General features: G+C 41.4%; 1 protein-coding gene across 1 annotated transcript; it reads left to right on the forward strand.

Annotated features, from left to right (window-relative positions):
* Positions 1-1,237: 1,237 nt before the first annotated feature.
* Positions 1,238-12,731, forward strand: LEO1 (LEO1 homolog, Paf1/RNA polymerase II complex component). Its single transcript, XM_052672362.1, has 12 exons — positions 1,238-1,351; positions 1,792-2,517; positions 2,782-2,889; positions 3,600-3,694; positions 4,328-4,473; positions 4,996-5,080; positions 5,432-5,526; positions 5,780-5,914; positions 6,451-6,586; positions 6,910-7,096; positions 7,368-7,465; positions 10,483-12,731. Exons 1-12 carry the CDS (start codon positions 1,294-1,296, stop codon positions 10,585-10,587), a joined length of 1,974 nt encoding a protein of 657 aa, XP_052528322.1. The 5' UTR covers positions 1,238-1,293; the 3' UTR covers positions 10,588-12,731.
* The last annotated feature ends 6,861 nt before the right edge of the window (positions 12,732-19,592 follow it).

The following is a 19,592-nucleotide window of genomic DNA, read 5'->3' on the forward strand; positions in this document are numbered from 1 at the left end:
TGTTTGACAGAAGATGCCAGAGATGCTCATCATCTCTACACCTTCATGATCTTCACTGCCAGTCAGGCTTCCATCCCTCTTGTATCCCTGAACCTCTAGGCAGGAGATGGGGGAGTGAAATCCCACCCCTCTAAGAGCAGAGCAAGTTCCAGACTGCTTCATGAGACTGAATGTGTGTAAGTCTAGAGGGCCCAGTGGCATGCATCCCAGGGTTTGAAGGAATAACCTGATGTGGGTGCTAAGCCACTCTCCGTCCTATTTGAAAAGTCGTGTCTGTCAGGCAAAGTCCCTGATGATGGGGATGAATGGAAAAAGGGAAACATCCTTTTAAGAAAGGAGGACCTGGGGAACTACAGGTTGGTGAGCCTGATGTCTATTCCTGGGAAGATGATGGAGCAGATCTGCCTGAAAAAGATATTAAGGCATGCACAAGGTGAAACGATCTGAGAGCACAGCTCTACCAAGGGCAGATTGTGCCTGACCAATCCGACAGGCTTCTAGGATGGAGTGACAGCATTGGTGGACATAGGGAAGGTGACTGCTATCATCTATGTGGACTTGTGCAAGGGCTTTGACGTGGTCCTGTGCCATGCTTTTATTTCTAGATTGGACAAACATGGACTTGAAAGCTGGACTAGTTGGTGGATAAAGAATCGTCTGGATGGTTGCTGGCAGAGAGTTGTGGTCAGCAGCTCCGAGTCCAGGTGGAGGCTGGTGAGGAGCAGTGCCCCCCAGGCGTCTGTCCTGGGACCAGCACTCTTCAACATCTTTCTCAGTAACACAGACGATGGCATTGAGTTCACCCTCAGCAAATCTGCAGGTGATGCCGAGCTGCGCCGTGCAGTTGATGTGACACGAGGCGGCCAGGCAGCTGACAAAGGGAGCTGGTGCATCCCCGTACTGACTTTGTGCGGTGTTGCTGCTGAACGTACTAACACCGCTGTGCTGATTTACTTCTGTATTCCCAGCTAACTCTGCTGCTCAGGCCTTAGATCCAATATTTCATACAAGTGTTGTACGAAAACTATTAAAATGCGCTTTTTGGGGGGAGGGTCGTGGTGTGCAGGTGTAGCTCTCCCTTAGCTGCGAGCTCCCGCCTCGCAAGATGGCAGCGCGCCACACAATGCGCGCGCACCCCTCGCTCCGCGCTGCAGCTGAGGGCGGCGCTGAGGAGGCGGAAGAGGGCGGCGGGAGCTCAGAGGAGCCCTTCCTGCCTCTCCTCCTCCCCCTCCCGGATGCAGCCCCCGGCGCTCCGTATCGCGTCACTGCGCGGCGCCGGCGCGTGCAGCCGCCATGGCCGACATGGAGGAGCTGTTCGGCAGCGACGCCGACTCGGAGGCCGAGCAGAAAGGTGCGGCCGTTAGATGCCGTGTACCGGGCCTCCCGCCCGCGGGCCCCCCCGCAAAGCAGGGCGGAACGCCGGGCTTCGGTCGGGTTACTGCCCGGGGGTGGGGGTGGGGGGTGTGCAGCCCGCTGGCTCCATGCTCTTCACAAGTGAAAAGTGGTTACAGGCGTCTTAAGGAACAGCGACGCAGCGCCTGGCACCGGGCACTGCCTCCGAGTTCTTTGCTTTGTGTAACGGCTTATTCCTCCCAGAGCTTTAGAACCTTAGGTAATAGCGGGCATATTGAGTGGTACCTGTGGTCGTTCTTTGTATCGTCGTCGGTAGATGTTTTATTGTAGGTAACTTCTGTGCCTCGCGTAGTTCTGCTGTTGGGTAACGCGTACCTGTGTCCTGTTTGACCCCTCGTAGGGATGGCTTAACTTTGAGAGGCGGTGTTTGTTTTGCAGATACTGATTCTGGCTCGGATTCCGACTCCGACCAGGAGAACGTGGGCTCCGGCAGCAACGCCTCGGGCAGTGACAGCGAGCAGGATGATGAGCGGGAGGCAGCAAAGCCCAGCAACAAGGAGCTGTTCGGAGACGACAGTGAGGACGAAGGAGCCTCCCATCACACGGGCAGCGACAACCACTCCGAGAGGTCGTACAATCGCTCCGAAGCTTCGGGGCACTCTGAGCATGAAGACAACGATCAGTCGGATGTGGACCAGCACAGCGCTTCAGAAGCTGCTCATGATGATGAGGAGGACGAGCGGGGACACGGCTCTGATGAGGGCAGTCACCATTCTGAGGGAGATGGTTCAGAAAAGGCCCATTCGGAGGATGAGAAGTGGGGCAAGGAGGACAAAAGCGATCAGTCAGACGATGAGGAGCGACAGCAGAACTCTGATGATGAGGAGAGACAGCAGAACTCAGACGATGAGGAGAAAGCACAGAACTCTGATGAAGATGAGAGGCCTCAGATGTCTGATGATGAGGAGAGGCTCCAGAATTCGGACGAGGAGAAGATGCAGAACTCTGATGACGAGGAGAGGCCGCAGGTGTCAGACGAGGAGAAGATGCAAAACTCAGACGATGATGAAAGAGCCCAGCACTCCGATGAGGAGAAGATGCAGAACTCTGATGATGACGAAAGGGCCCAGCATTCCGATGAGGAGGAGCAGGAGCATAAATCTGGTAGGATCCAGTTGTAATGGTTTGCTTCTTACAGCCTGGTTTGTTCTCCATTGTTTCATTTACATTGGCTTGAAAAGTTCTGTCTTAAATGTTAATCACATAACTTTCAAACGTGGGCATCTTTTTAATACTGTGTTTTTGTGTTTTTTTTTTACACAGTGTGTTTAAATTACTTCTAATCTGAAACAACTTGATTAATAAAAGGAATGTTAAAAATGTGTAAAACAGAATTCTTAGTCTGCTGAGAATAATTATGCTTCTTAGGAGAGTCTGCGAGAGGCAGCGATAGTGAAGATGAAGTCTTGCGAATGAAGCGAAAGAAACCAATTGCATCAGATTCAGAGGTGGACAGTGATACAGAAGGCCAGAAAGGTAAAGGTGGGATTGGTTTCTTGGCTTTTGGTTCATTTGTCTTTTAATCCATGATTTATCTGCTGTGCTACTTGGTACAGTCAATAGCACTCACACTGTGATGTAGCTGCAGTGCCATGGGCGCGGCAGAGCGGCACAGAAAAGGTGCTGTGTGAGGAAGCACACACCGTATTTTTCCTGGTGATTTCACTTTAGTTTTGTCATCTCTCAGTTTTCTCCACGAGAGACAGAGCTTTTCTCTTGTGAGTGTTGGTTCACACCCCATTGTCAAAGCTCATGGTGCATCTTATCACAGGAGCCTGAGAAACACTGATATTTTGCTGATCAAGAGAAGATGTTGCTTTTAATGAGAAGTAAAACTTCCAAAGTTTGCAGTGAGGTTGCTTGTCATGTATATTTAAACTGTTTACTTGAGTAAAAGATGAACTTTAACTCTTGATTTGTCTGTTGCCACTTTTCACCTGGATTCTCCATAATAGAGCCTTTCCAGGGAAGCACTGACTCTCCAGCTTCAAAACAAGGGGGATCTTTTATTTTTTACGGAATAAGAGAATAATCTGTGCTTCATAACAATTAGAGATTCTTAAACTTTGTAGGTGATTTTAAGTGGTGATAAAAGTGAAGGATTATTTTTTCTGTGTTTTGTTTGATGAAGGGGCATGTATGTTTGCATATATGTGTATTTCATAGCAGTAATTTTTCTCCTCCAGAACACGCAGATGTCATGGACCTGTTTGGAGGAGCAGATGACATTTCTTCAGGAAGCGACGGGGAAGACAAGCCACCAACTCCAGGACAGCCCATTGTGAGTAGACTTTTTGAAGTAATGAAACCACTATTCCACTTTGAGATCTGGAACGTCAGTGGGGTTAGATAATATTTTAACGGAGAAAGTTTTAACAGCGTTAAATAAGAATCTACAGATCGTTTTGCCCCAGCTAAAATAATGATTGGAGCTTTAGGCGCAGCAGTATTAGATATGTCGACATGCCCTCCCCCAGCCCTGCTCCACTTCTTCCATTTGGAAAAAGGAATACACTGATTACATTTTGATTGTCATCAAGAGAAATACAAATTTGCAGGTCTTCTTGGTACTCTACTTACAGCTGTTTGACAAATATTTTCATTTTGAGCCTTGAAGATACTAAAGAATTTAATCTTATCCCATGCTTATTTTCTCATTCCTTGCTGAAAACTGTGTGTCAGCTCTCTTGCTATTTCCTTTCTGTCTTTGTTTTCTCGAATTCCCACTGGTATTTGAAATGGCTTTTGGTTTTAAAATGGATTGGTTTTACTGGAAAGGTTCAAGTGCATTTATGAGAAGCTTCTTGATCTTTCTCTACATACCAGCGGAATTTTTCTCAGTCAGAATGGAAGCACTTATTCCAGGAACAGTCAGACTGATATTTTTGCTCCTATTGTGCTTCTTTGCCATTAGGATGAGAATGGGCTGAGCCAAGAACAGCAGGAGGAAGAGCCTATTCCAGAGACAAGAATAGAGGTAGAAATACCAAAAGTAAACACAGATTTGGGTAATGATTTGTATTTCGTGAAGCTGCCCAACTTTCTCAGTGTGGAGCCCAGGTAATTCTATATCAAATATGCAGATAAGTTGTTGAGTTTTTTAGTTTCAATATTTTGCTTTTGTTTTAGTAGTACAATTAATTATGTTGGTTGTATTTAAAATGGTTAACATTAAGGCTCACACTTTAGTGAGGATAGGTCAGTAGGGTGTAGGCTAATGAGTGGGCCTCTTAATAAAATTACCTGCATTTATTTCCAGCCTTAACCCTGACCTCTTTATCCTGATACTGAGGAGACATTTTGTTCTGAAGCAGACTTGCTTTCTTTAGCTGGAGCCATTGAGAGGGTGTGGATGTTAAAGTGGCAGTAATTGATGGTGGTGAAGATGCTTGGGTTGGCCTCCTGCAGTGCAGAATCAATGCTGTAAATTACATTTCTGCAGAAATGGCTGTCTCACAGCTGCAGTGCCTCCTGTTGTGTGCAGCGTATAATTTAAACCTTTCAAGCACCTGTTACTGTGCACAAGACTAATCTGGATTAACTTCTGGAAGAATGAATACTGTATTGTATAATTTATTACAGACCATTTGATCCCCAATATTATGAGGATGAGTTTGAAGATGAGGAGATGCTTGATGAAGAAGGGAGAACGAGATTAAAACTTAAGGTATAAGTCTATATCTAAGTCTATATATCCTCCATGCTCACCTAACCACATTTCATCAAAGTCTATTTCAGGTGTTTTGCAATGGTGTTATGAGTTGTGATTTAAGTTCCAAAGGTACGGATGGCTTCATTGCTGAGGAATATTGCTGAGTTTTAGTAATGCTAAAAAAAGAACAAATGTTAAAAAAACTTAACAACTGCCTTTCTCCTGTGAGAGCCACTCCTTTCACCTTCATCTCTTTGTATCGCACAGCAGATTATATAACCCTTCTAGCTGTAATTCTTGACCAGCATTGGGTGTATTTCACCACAGCATTCCATTGTGAGTTTAACAGCTGTGCTGTTCTGACAGGTAGAAAACACAATACGGTGGCGGATGCGGCGAGATGAGGAAGGGAATGAGATCAGAGAAAGCAATGCCCGCATCGTCAAGTGGTCGGATGGAAGGTTGGTTTGCACTTTTTGCATCCTGTTTTCACAGTGGAATCCTGTAGCATGCAAAACTGATGGACCGTTCTGTGCAACAAAAATCAGTGTAGTCTCAGTGCGCTGAAAATCTTCTGCCCTGCTTTGTTTGCGGTGAAATATAGTTATTGGCTATTTACTAAAGGGAAACGCAAAGGCTTTTGCTGTTTACACATGGACAAAAAATGGACTGTAGTGGCTTTATCAAGTAACTGATACATTAATCTCCTTTAAGCATGTCTCTCCACTTGGGAAATGAGGTCTTTGATGTGTACAAGGCACCGCTGCAGGGAGATCACAACCATCTGTTTATCAGACAAGGGACCGGTCTGCAAGGACAGGCTGTTTTCAAGACCAAGTTAACCTTCAGGTAAACGTGATGTTCACTATCAAGTGGTGCAATGAAGTATTGTAACTAAGTGTGTAGAGATAGCGATTAGTAAGCCTTCAGAGCTCAACAGTTTGCTAAGAATGTGCTATTTTTGGAGGGTTTGGGAAAAATTTTTCCTAAGCTGGATGTCCCAGTTTGAAAGGCTGATGTGTTTGTTATTCACTGCAGTATCAAGGCTACTTGTATTCATTTACTTTTTTAAATGTATTTTAGTTTGTATTGTGAAGGGCGAGTCTCCATCTGAATCAGAATGGTGGCTATCAGGGTGATGATTATGACTTGGGATATTGAAGTGAAATGTGAGAATGACTTTTTAGGCTGATAATGGACTGCAGACAGGGTGCTGAGAGAGAAAGCGATGTCTCCAGTAGCTGTGACAGTGCACAGTAGTAGTAATGCTTTTACTTTTGTGTAGATTAATCTTTCAAGTTTTAAGTATACTTGCTGTGTGATTGGCACTTGAAGACGGGTAAATTCTTCTTGTAAGTATTTAACCCAAAGCAATTCTCCAACAGGCCACATTCTACAGACAGTGCCACGCACAGGAAGATGACTCTGTCTCTGGCAGATAGGTGTTCAAAGACCCAGAAAATTCGTATCTTGCCAATGGCAGGTCGTGATCCAGAGTCTCAGCGCACAGAAATGATTAAGGTATTCTGATGTGGAACTTTCTTATCTGCTGATTTAATCTAAAGTCATTAAAAAAAGAGAAAAAATGTAGTTGAACATTTCTAAACGTTTGATGTATTTTTGGAAAACAGTGTATTTTGGAGTAACAAGCAGTAATTGTTAGCTGTGTGTGCTGCTTGTACATGCAGCTTTTTTGTTAGAAATTGCTTAATCTTACAGATTACCACAAAAAAAACAGAATTATACGCACTCTTTCCACTGCTGTGAGAGGATTTCAAAAGCTACAGCAGAGTACTGAGATTTTTATTATGTTTGACTCATCCTTTGCTGCTTGCTTTGGACAGAAAGAAGAGGAGAGATTAAGAGCTTCCATTCGCAGAGAATCTCAGCAGCGAAGAATGAGGGAGAAGCAGCATCAGCGTGGTCTGAGTGCAAATTACTTAGAACCCGATCGCTATGAAGAAGAGGATGAGGGAGATGATGCGATCAGTCTAGCAGCTATCAAAAACAGATACAAAGGTGGCATCAGAGGTAATAATAAACCTTACCAGTAGTTAAGGTAGGGCCTTTGTAATTCAGGTGGATTTGTATCACGGGAGAATCCTGATAAGATCATATTTTGCCACTTAATTTGATACATGAGGAGATGAGAGTTCAGTTCGTGCAAGTTTATTTCATTTAATAATATTTAGATTAGATTCTGTCTGATTATTGTGGGACTAAATGTACAAGGAGTATTTTTCATACTGTCTTTTCCTCAGCAATTTCAGATAAATATTTATCTTTTCATTTTTCTCTGCAGAGGAACGAGCTAGAATCTACTCTTCAGACAGTGATGAAGGCTCAGATGAAGATAAAACACAAAGACTACTCAAGGCGAAGAAACTTACTAGTGATGAGGTAAAAGATGACTTTGTTCTTTAATAGCTACTCATTTTCAGCCAGGAACGTGCACTTAATACAGTTTGTAAAGCTGATGTTTTTGTAGTTTCTGTTTTGCTGTAATTAGCATAACATTTGTGTTGGCATGCTGATTAATTAATCGTGCCTATTTCTTATTTACTGCATTAGTTCACAGATTTGAGTGATACCTAAAGGAGATCCTTACTGTTACTGGTGATTGCACAGAAGAGCAGGTGCTGTGCAGAGTAAAGTGACTTCAAAAGATCACATAGAGAGGAAAAATAATACCAGGTCCCTACTGCAGTGTTGTCTCCTAAGCTTAGATTCTTACTGCCTACTACCTTGTAGGTTACAAGAGGTGTTTTTGTGCTGGCATGCAGGTCTGATTCATCTTCCAGTCCTGTTTCACTGTAAATTATGTTTTATTTAAATGTTTATGTATGGAATAACGTACAGAAGTTTAAAAACAGAAGTTTGGGTAGGTCAGTAATAATTCGTGGAATGCTTTTCAATGCTTTGTTCAACTTTGGTTTTATATCACCATTTCCCTTAAGAGATTACTTTTAACTGTTGAAATTATCTCAGCTCTTGTCCTAGATTTTTCAGTCGCTTTCCTTTAGTGACGTGTAGCATGCTAGACCAAACTGTGATTTTGAGAGCTCTGTTGGTGCTATGGACAAGACACTGCTAGCTGTTAGTTTGCAGTATAGCAACGTTGGGATTTTGCAATTCTAGTCTCTCAGAAGAAAGGCTTTGTTAACTGTGTTTCTCTTCTGCTGGTTGAGAATGGTAGCCTCCATTTTACAGTTGCCCGCTGTAAAGGCAGTATTCCTGTCAGAACCACAGAGGGGTGCTGCAGCTCTACTTTATGGAACCCAGCCAGTAGTGCACAACTTACTTCCTGCATGCTCACCGAAAGCACAGTATCTGTATGTGCGAAGCACTGGACTTGCTTTTGTGTGCTGTCAGTCAACGGCACAGCCCAGATCTTTGTCCTGCTAGCAGTGGGTTGGCAATGCTGAAAACGTCAGTCTGTTATTGATACCTTTATCACCATGTGGCAAGCTACTGTAATTAATGAGGATATTCTGCACATAGGAAGGAGAGTCCTTAACAGTAGCCCAGCTAAATTATAAGAGAATAAATGTTCTGAGGAAGTAGCTGTGATTGAGATTCCCACCCATACTAAGTTGTTTTCTATGCTTAAATTTCCTTCCTAGTTCAGATTCTCACCATTCTAATTCAACATTAATATAAAACAAAATGTTTTGAATAATAAGTAATTAGAAAGGCTGTGTTGTCTCTTGCTGCTTCTTAAAATTCAATTAATGTGTGCATTGCTCTTAATAAACAAAATTAACTAATGGAAGAGGAGATTAGGTTACTTAAGCCTGAGGGTGTTAGCAAAGTTACTCTTCTTTTTAAACTGTAATTGAGTTGCCACTCATCCTTTGTGTCCAAATTGATGAGCTTTGCATTAGCAATTAATGATCTGTAGTGTGACCAAGTATCTTCGGAACACTTTGGATTGAAGTGGTGCCTAGAAGGCTGATTTAAACTGAACTGGTGTAAATGTGTTTAGACTAACAATCAAACTGTTGGCTCTGTATTTAAGTGCTAGGAATTGGCCATCCAGCCTGCAAAAAGTCATTGCAGTGTTGTTACAAACAGGAGATTATCTAGAAATAGTGTGACAGGAAAAAAAAGAAGTTGAACTCTACATATTAATAAGGTAACCTGAAGCAACTTGGGCCTGTGCTGTAGGCCACTTGGTTAATCAGAATCTGTTTTTTTGCCTGTTCTGTAGTTCCCAAATAGTTTTCTACATAATTTCAGTATTTCTAATAGATCTCTGCATTGTGAATCACTCACCTGTTTTTGCTATTAGGGTCGTTTTTACAACAAAGACAAGACCTGTGTCACCAAGTTAGACATTTTTCTTCGAGTTTTAAGATGTAATAAAAGAGATTGACAGGTATTCTATTTTATCTGGTCTAGCAGTTAGCAACCCTGCCCACAGCAAGGGGGTGAAACTAGATGATCCTTAAGGTCCTTTTCAACCCAGGCCATTCTATGATTCTATGATCTGTAGGAAAACACAAGATTTTGGTTTGCTTCATGCATTAGAGTCTATATTTTAGCATTTGAATTGAATGGCGTGAGGTGCTTTAACAGCACAAAACCCAACAAAACAGGCTGTAATTTATCTCAGGTGATCGTGTCAAGTTCTTTGTGAATTCCTCCCAGTAACTGAAGTTGCACCGATTGGAGTTCCCATGACCAGCCCTTTGAAGCCTCCTATGCTGTATTTCTAGGACTGTAAGCTGTGGGATTGTTTCTTAGTGCTGGTGGTTCCTTATCAGTCTTTTTTCCTTTCTGCCAGAATGTGGTAGACAAAAACACCTGCCAATTCATGTTTTTTGGTGTTGTTTTTCCCTCAGTAGCTCTAGCTTAAGGTTTGCAAGTATCAGTAGTCTGACAACTGAGCAAAGCTGTCCAGATTGTCTGAACAGAAAGCTTCTCCGTGTTGAAAATTTCCCAAGAATTCTAGGAATTATCCATACCATAAGAGTTGCAGGCTTTTGTCACTGTATAAATAGCACTTCCTTTCGAAGAGCATATGAACCCCATGTAGAACCCCACTGTTAGGAATCTGAGGGAAATGTTAAGCTTATCTCCTTAATTTATAACTGCTGATAGTGATGTTACACACTCCATAAACCCAGACTGGGAGATAAATTACTCTTACACAGTAGTTAATTTTGAAGCAGGTGTTGATGCATTCCCACTGAGGTAAATGGAGGTGCAGCTGTATTGTGGACCCTCTTGGTTTGGGGTCTGAGACTGGAACCAATGCTGACCAATGAAGTGCAGCACTACAGAGGCATGAGGTGGAAAGACTAGAACAAATAATTTTGCTTTTCCTTCAAAAAAATCCTTTTTGTTGTTGTTCTGAGGCTGTTTTTTATTTTAGCTTGAATATTTTTTAAATTTTTGTTCTTTCTTGCCTTAAGGAAGGGGAGCCTTCTGGAAAGAGAAAAGCAGAGGATGATGACAAAGCAAGTAAGAAGCATAAGAAGTATGTCATCAGTGATGAAGAGGAAGATGATGATGATTAACATTGAGGGAGCACTAAAGTTGATTTTATATATACATATTTATATATAAATTGTACAGTTCTCTTACAACAAAGATGTAAGTAGCCATATTGGGGTTATTTTGATAAAGGAAAATTCCATTGAAATTTGTGTTTCTGGTGTGAATAAAAGTTGGTTTCTTTCTTTTTTACTTTCTCATATTTTTACATCTTATCTTACTGCAGCAGCTGCTGCAATGGGGATCATCACAGCACCAGGTTTTAAGTCTTGTACAGTGCATTTCAGTTTTGAAAACCGTAGTACAAACTGGTTGTACAACTGAATAAAAGTGAATAAATTAGTGGTCTTACTGAGTTTATTAGAAGAAATCATAACCTTCATATAGAATGCTTAAATTGTAAGTTTTCCCAGAGAGGTTATGGAGGTGAAGGTTACCATTTGTACAGAAGATTTGGAGTAACATATGAGTGCTACAGCACCATACTGTTTTTTCCTTATTTACTGCTGGCTGTGGACATACTACATGCATTACTATGCTGTTATATTTTGATATTTTTGACTGAATGTATGTCTTATCATATCTACTCTGAGTAAACTGTGAAGTTTCTGTAATTAGAATAGTGAACCAACCACATAAGATGTTTATTTTTCCACAAATTGAACAAAAATCCATGTCTCTGAGTGTTAGCATTAACAACAATCACATTAGCGATGTAAATGTCAGAATAGAAGCACTTGTTTATACAAAACTAATGAATTTCTGCAAGGTCATGAAAGACTTCTTTAACAACTGCAGTGAACTGCACTCATACATATCCTAGTAATACCATTTTGTAATCTCATACAAGCCTTATGATGCATTTTCCTGTTGTTACTGGTTGGCTGAAAAGACGATGGAGGAGAATATTGTGGACAGAATCATAGCTGCTTTTATGCTATTTTTAAACACCTTATTTGATTATGCAAATAGCATTGCAAAATGAGAGGCTACAAGAAATGTCTCATCTTTTCCACTCTTTAAGATTATGTTTCCCACATGTAGTTTCCCTTGTTGGTGAGATAGCATTTCCATGTTATCTGTGTTGTTTTTTAACTGGCTTTTGACAGTCCTAGAAAGCTTGCAACTTCGTAGAGACAGCAGGAAGCAAGCAGAAAGCATAGCTTAATGCCTCTTTAAATGCATTGAGTGGTGCTATGGAAAGTTTGCTGTGTGGACTGATGTTTCGTAAGATAAAGTAGCTAACAGTTATGTAAGAATGAATGTTACTCATCTTTCTCCTGCCCAGATGAATTATGCTTTTCTATAAAAACTGTTGAGTTACAGCTTTTAACCTGGCTGTCTTGCCTTTGAAATGTGTAATTAGGCAAACAGTTTACTGAAGTAAACTACCTCCATTTTTCCTGCCTGGAAGGTGTGGGAAGCATTCTAGCTGCAGAGCACAGAGCTCTGCACACGTTAATATATTCTGCTCAGCAGCTGACTGCGGTGCAGACACTTGCAAATATGAAAACAAAGTGAAAAATGTCTACTCTGAAGTCTGAGTGCCTGAGAAACTGTTCTTGTTTTTCTTTTGTAATTGTTTCTAAGAGTTTCTGCCTCTCTTCCCTGTGCAGATAAAACCTTTCTCCATCTGCTCAGATTTTGACCCTGAAATCCTCTTAGGTTAGACCTCTGCTGGGAGTCTGGCTCCTCACACGTGGTTACCTGCTTTTCTGTTGTAACCTGCTCAGGAAGAAGCCAGCTGTAGAAAAAGGGAGTTGTTTCTTGTGCTGTGTGGATGCTAGACTTTCTTGTCAAAGTCTCCCAGGTACCTCCTAAGCAGCAATGCAGTGTATGGAAGCACACCACCATTTCACTGCTGATGTATTGCTTAATGTCAGTTTAATTGAAGCATTATTTTTACTATATTCCGAAGAGTGAAAATGTTTTAATCGCTCTTACAGGTTCGATGCTGACTAAGCCTTTGCTTAGTAAGTGGGCTACTTTAGCTTCCAAAAATGAGGCTTTTGTGGATTTAAAAGATTAAAAGAAGTGGGTTTTTTTCTGCTGTCTTCCTTTGTAAATTGCTCTTTTAAAGTCTTATTAAAACATGGAATTTTAGAAAGTGTTTTCTCAGCCTAAATTGGTTTAACAATCACCTTTTAATTAAAGTCGCTTGAATGAACTTTGTCTTATCCACAGTATTTGTTGCTTGGGAGTGTGATGTACAGCTTTGTTTCACTCAGTTTTTTTTTTTGTTCTCCCTTTTCCCAGCCTCCAAATATGTGAGAATTACTTGGAATTGTTTTTCTTACCCAAATCAGAAATCTCAAGCTGAAACTAAAATGTGTAAGGAGAAGAACAAGTAGATGAACTGTATTTACTTTTGTACAGACTTGCAGAGTACCTTCCAGAAAGGTTATGATTTGAGCAATTTCCAAAAATAAAAATCTGAAGAGCTGACAATGAGCTGAGCGTTAGAGTGTAGGGTAAGTTGTCTTGAAACCATCACTGAAAGGTGTTCCTAGCTATATAGTTTTGTTGTTTCAGGTCTGTTGTTCAACTGTGTACTTGCCAATTGCTGAACTGGAGTTCTCCTTTTAGCACTGAGTAGCATTTTCTTCCATCTTAGCCATGCAAGTTGACGCAGTATTCATGCTACAGCAAGCCTGATGGATCGTGGGCTGCCCTCAGAAGGGTGCAGCTGCCCATGCAGTCCTTCTCTCTTCCCGGCAGCAGGTTTGGCAATACGTGAATTTGCTAAACACCCAGGAAACTGATTTTCTGCTGTGCTGGAGTGTTGTGCCAGATGGGCCGGCAGAACTACCTCATGGGCCATGTGAGCATGGCAGCCAGCGCAGTCAGTTGGTGTGGTCATGAGGACATGAGGGGACGTGGCGGAAGGAAGGATGCTCTCTTTAGCAGAGTGTGAGCACTTACTTGACTGTTTTTTGAGAACTTAACGTGACCTGGTAGAAAGGAGTTGATAGTTTTCTACCGGTGTAGGTGCCTCAGCTGGCACATTGTGTCGGTTGTGACTGGAGGTGGGGCAAGGGGTAGGACAGGACAGTTCTGTGTGTGGCAGCAAGTTTTAACTCGGCTCAGATGTGAAGCTGCAGCCACAGGAATGTGTTAAACATGAGATGGTGATTTTCCAATGAAGTCATAGGTATTTATTTCTCAGCCAGTGGGCATAGGAGCCCATGGTGTCAGCCCATTCTGGTGGAGAGCTTTTCTCCAACAGCTTTATGCTGGTGGTCGGGCTGAGTGTTACTGAATGCATGGAGATTGTTACATGGAAGGGAGGAGAAGATTTTGTTTCTGATAAATGTTCTTTTAATGTGAGTTATAAGAAGTTTTACATATTAGATTTGTGAAATTTAGCTGTGCTGTTGTAACACTGAGACACTTGCCTGTGGCTTGACTTGGAAGTGCTTGTGGAGAGCAATGTGACTAACACCTCGTGTTGCTTAGTGATGCCCTTTCACTTGAGCTGGGGTTTTTTTAGTGCTTGTCTGGACATGAAAGACTTACAGAAAAGCTGAAACAAGTTGACTGCTAGCTTGTATCTTTAATTGCTTTAAAACTCTTGGGCATTCTGATGAAGTATATAAGCTTAAGTAGTTGAGAAAATGACATAAAATTAAGTAAATCCCTGCTGAAATCATTCTCAGACAGAATTTGGCAAAAAAAAAAAAAAAAAAAAAAAAAATCCTTTCACAAGACTTTCTTAACATTTTTTTTTTTCTAAAGGAGTTTTTATGGTTTCAGAACTGTAATGGACTGATACTTAAGGGGAAAAAAAATGTTTTTAAAGTGGAAACTTAACTAGAAAGTTTTAATTTGTTGCTTTGTTTTCTCCATTATTTTGTGAAGAAATGAGAGACTGTAGGGCCAGCTTACGAACAAAAGTAACCTCATGTCTTTTCAGTTATGATGAAATTTTCTGGGAAAGAGTGGCATTCCTGCAGTTACTGATAGCTGTGGAATCATACATACACTGTATTCTTCATACACTGTAAGTGAAACATAAATAAAATCCTAAAAAACAGTGGAAGTATCCACTATCACGCCCTCTTTTTTCCATCCTATGACTGAATTAACTTTTTGTGTTTTCATGCTATTCTGTTCTCCTCGTAACCATAATGTAACTGGAAAAGACACTCTAATCCTAGTGTGATGATTTGTCAGTTACCTGGTGGGTTTTTTTCCTTCTTTGTCAGTGTAAAGGTGTATGATACAAATTCTGTACAGAACGGGCTCTTAGAATAGGATTCGTTGTTGAGCTCTACAGTAAATCTTTTTTTTTTTTTTTTTAATTTTGCATGGATACTCAAGGACCATTCCCATTCTCATATGTGAAGCACTTAAAAAGTTTCTGGCAATGGCAGTAATCAGCATCTTTCATTTGGGTGTTCCATACACTTGTACACAGTGCTCAGGTTTGGGAAGTTGTCCTGCTTGGTTGGCTGAGGGCTGCATTGTGAGATGTGCAACCTACTATTGCTGTAAGTCCAGTGCTGGTGCTGGTTGTATGTAATGCCAGCAGCATCAAGTTTTGTTTACAAGTATGGAATAAGGTAACTGTATTTAAACTATGTGAGCTTGTCATCTTCCAGTCTTGTTTTTCAGCTTAAAATAAACTGCTACTCAGACTGTACTGTTTGTGAAGGGAGGAGTGCATCCCACAGCAGATAAGGAAGGATCAAGCCAAAGTGTCGTGGCTAAAACATGGTGGGTTGTTTTTTCTTTCTTTTTTTCCCTCACAGAAGTAACTGGAAAAAACTCAACCACCAGCAGTTTACAATGTTAGAGGTTTTCTTCTTTCTTGCAAGCATGTTAATAGATGTTGGTTTGAGGGAAACACGTAATCCAGAGTCTGACATGTATCTGTCTGTAGATAGATAAATATTTCACGTTAACATCAACACAACTTGAGTTGTTATCCTTTCTCCATACCCTCATTTCTACTTGTTACGTGTCAGATTGGATTGAATTTCCTGTCTTGGCACTCCACATTTTTTTTTTCTGTCTCTTGCTTGGGGAAGGAAATGAGAACATTTTTCCCTTGGAGAAAACATGCAGAATACCTACGATCAGTTTGAAAAGTATTGGCTATAAGTTACAGCTTCACAACTGATGGTGAAAGAAGAGGCTTAAATAGCAAGGACAGAAATAGCAGAGTGTTAGCTTACTGACTAAAAGTGTTTGTCTGTTTTTCTACCCAACAGTTCTGTGAATTTTCTTGTGATGTAGCTAATGTTCCTTTTTTTCTTCTTGGAAGTCTTAAGCCATTTTACTGAACCTTCCTTATGATTTACAAGCAGGATAGACACTTTCAAAAGTGTTCAGGCTTATGGTGAGGATCGTCAGACTAAGGTAAAGTATTGCAGAGATGAAATAGCTTCCAGAATAAACACACGGGATCCTTAGCCCAGTGAACTCTAAGAACTCAGTCAAGGATATGAAGGATGTCGTAAGGAACAAAATCTGTCTATTCATCTAATGAGGGTGACATCAAGCGTGTTATAGACACTGGTGAGTATTTATGGATGTTTGTAAAAGGCTAGAAGAGATGTGTTGTCTAGTAGAATGCTAACTGAAGCCTTGACCTGTCACTATGTGACCAGGCATTGCTATAGAAACAGGAGATTTATTTGTTTCAGATAAGAGGGGGGATCAGATTCCCTGAGAAAATGAGGTTTTAAGTGGGATGTGCAAATAAAGCACGCTTGGAAGGAAAAGACAGACAAGTGTATTCAATAGAAAATAGGGGAATTTATTATTGTCCTCTGAAGTTATCACGACAAACTGGTCCTAATTTCAGCACCCAGCAAAGTGTGCGGTTCCATGACATGCCTGCTCACAGTCAGTGTTAATTTCAGCTCCACACTGAAACTTTCCTGAGAACGTACAGAATGAGCCAGCAGCCTGCAATATAGATACTGCATCAGCAGCTTCTGAGTGCTGTCTGTTGCGCTCCAGAGCGAGGAATGCAGTTTTATAAAAAGTGTTTTATGTCTCCCTGTCTGTTTCTCCCAGCTTATTTAACCTTTAGTTTAGGAAGGGGAAATTCAGTTGACCACAGTACTCTTAAGACATTGCTACTCACTGAGTCAAAGTATCCCAAGATGGGGTTATATCTTCATCAAAACACAAGAGTACTTTTTTTCTCTTACAGTCATGCTTAGTCATGGGTAGTGGGATAAACACTGAATAGATTTTTATGTTGACAACCAGCTGTCTCGATCTGGCTGCTCTTACTCTGTGTACGTGTTAGATGGGGTACTGCTATAAATACAGATGTTTGTTTGGATATTAAACTATTTGTGTCTGTGTTTAAGTGTACTCAATTATACCGGATAGGGGAATGTTCAAGGATAGCAGGAGCTGCCTGATGTTGGCTGAGTGAATTTTCTGCAGCTCTGCCTGCCTGTGTTCTTATCACATAAGTAACATCTGTACATCTATTTTGGTTACTTACGATGCTTCTCTGGTTGATCACAAGGAATGTGTGTGCTGTAACCATTTAATGTTTCCCCAGATCTCCACTGGCAGTGATTTCATGCTTCTGGAGTAGGCAGTGGTGGAAGGCTCATTCCTATCCTACAGCAGGGCTCCTTCTTGCCCTTTGGTGATGTGGGTAGGTGCTGCAAGCAGACAGCTCAGTCCTGTGGATGGACAGCTTTTTCTTTTGGAAGCCATTCATCAAAAACAAACTCACAGTTGCCTTGAGTGAAGGCTTCTCTGCTGTGACCTGAATCATACTGCTGTTTCCAAGGCAGTGGCAGAGCACAAGGGACTAAGAGGAAAGACTTGGTAGTTTTATGTCTCAGCTATTTGTTAACAGCAAATTCTGAGAAGTTCCTTAGAACTGTCAACAGCTTTAATTGTGTGTTCAGTTAGGCAGGCAGCTATCCGCTGAGCTGTGAGACACTTGGATCAGTGCATCATCTCACATTCTCTAAGAATTAATCGTAGATAATACCAGGATGGGCTTGTTTGCTTAAACAATTGGCATTTTATAATATCTTTAACCATTTTGTTCCTTCTGATCTTGTTTGGAAAAAATGGAGGATATTAATGAGAGTTTGACTGCTAAGAAAAATGGTGTGTTCCTTCTGTTTATATAGCATATGGCTGTGGGAGAGCCAGCTTCTCGTATCAGTAAGCCAGTCAATTTGTATGAGGGATAGGTAGAAGGGAATGGTGTTTTATGAGTACCATTTCCAGGTTTTAAATGTGACATTCAGAACTTCATATAATTCTAATCTGTCTGGGATATGGTCAAAAACTGTTTATCTCTAAATGAAAATGCTTTCTGAACATGATCTCAAAGTGGCCATGCTAAAATTGAGAACATTCCACTAATCTGTGGATATGTTACCCTCTTACCAACCCCGTTTGATCTCTCAGAACTAAATAGGATTATACTGGCTCTCATACTTTTCCCAAACGCTGACTCTGGAGTAGCTGCTAGCATTTAGCAGGCAGCACCATATGTGTGTTCGCCTGCCTTAGGATCTAATCTTTCCATAGCATGACATTGCAAGAGGCTGGGGAAAGCTGAATCTATGAATGCAGCACTGCTAGTTTGAAGGCTTGAGCCATTTTGTCATTTGATGATTGTGGACCTCGGGACCTTTGCTCCTGTATTTTTAAACCTCAGATTTACGTAATGGTGGTTTTAAACCTGATTTTCTCTTTGAACTTCTTTGCGAGTCCCATGCAGCATAACTAAGAAAAGCTGGCCTGTTGTGAAAGACTGAGGTGTGCGGGAGACCTGTTCAGAACTGACATTGGAAAAGGTTAAGAGCTGCTGAGCCAGGTGCAAGGGATAGTTCATGTTTCTGTGTGTAGTGCTGTGTGAAAGCAGCCTGCAGCCAAAACACGTCCATCAGCTGTGAAAGACAGAATTCCCAGGTAACTTTAAGTCAACAAATGAGGCATGTTTTGCAAACTTTTGAGCCTTCCTGTATCCCTCCTCCCCTCCTGTTTTTTTGACAGTGGGAGCATTTCTTCCACAGTGTCCTATAAAATCTCTTCAGACTTTCCTACCCAAATGTGCTTTGTTGTTACAGAACATCGTTCAGGGTGTGCAGGTGGGTTGGCTTGTGTTGCAAGGAACCTAGAGATGAGTGTTCAGACTTTTCAGAACAGTTAGCAAACCAAGATGCCATGTTTGGATTGGAGATCTTGGGAGAAGTTTAAACGCATTCCATGCTACGGAGCTCAACTATGGAGATATCAAAGCCTGAAATATTCTCACTGCTGGATGCAAATAGGCAGGGAGTCACAATTTATTCTTACCTCTCTGGGATTCCTGAATTTGAGAAGCAAAGAGACATTATTTTTTAAGCCTGTGATTGTAAGAGTTCAAAAGGAAATACGGATTTCAGATGTTATTAGGGACTCTAGGTAAATTGGCACTCGGACAACTTTTGATTCAGAAGGGGTCTGGCTTTTAGATGGATCTTTCAGCAGCTTACATATGTGTTTGAAGAAGTGGGAGAGTTTTAAATTTCAAGGAGATCTGAGAAATGCTGAAGCTCTGCAGTAATTAGTTGAATTCTGTGTACATGTACATTAACTTTGGATATTTCTCCTGATATCTTCTCAGTACTAGATGCCATCATGTCTTGGCAGTATGTGGCTCTAAGTTCACATGTCCACCCTGCAGCATGGACTTGGGTGCTCTGAAAACAAGATCTTGGCTGTATGGGAATAGATGACAAAAATGTGTTGTTTCGAAATGGCAGAGCTCTTTGCAGATGTTTAATCTAGCCAGAGGGGCTTCCCTGAGAGCTGCAGTGCTTCTAACCACTGCCCATCTGCAGGAAGCTTCCTCCCTTAGGGCAGACCTAGGGCATAACTGCACAAAGGCAAAGGCACAGGAGGCATCTGTAGCATATGTTTTGTGTTGGCCTTGCGCATGGGGGGTTTGATGCAGCTGAGTTTGAGAGATGCATTTGCTCTTTGGAAATGTAATTAATGGAGAGTGGGCTCACATTTTAAATAAAAAGTAAACAAACAAACAAAAACGAAA

Source organism: Tympanuchus pallidicinctus, unplaced genomic scaffold (genome assembly GCF_026119805.1).
Source record: "Tympanuchus pallidicinctus isolate F22 unplaced genomic scaffold, pur_lepc_1.0 scaffold12, whole genome shotgun sequence".
Taxonomy (NCBI): domain Eukaryota; kingdom Metazoa; phylum Chordata; class Aves; order Galliformes; family Phasianidae; genus Tympanuchus; species Tympanuchus pallidicinctus.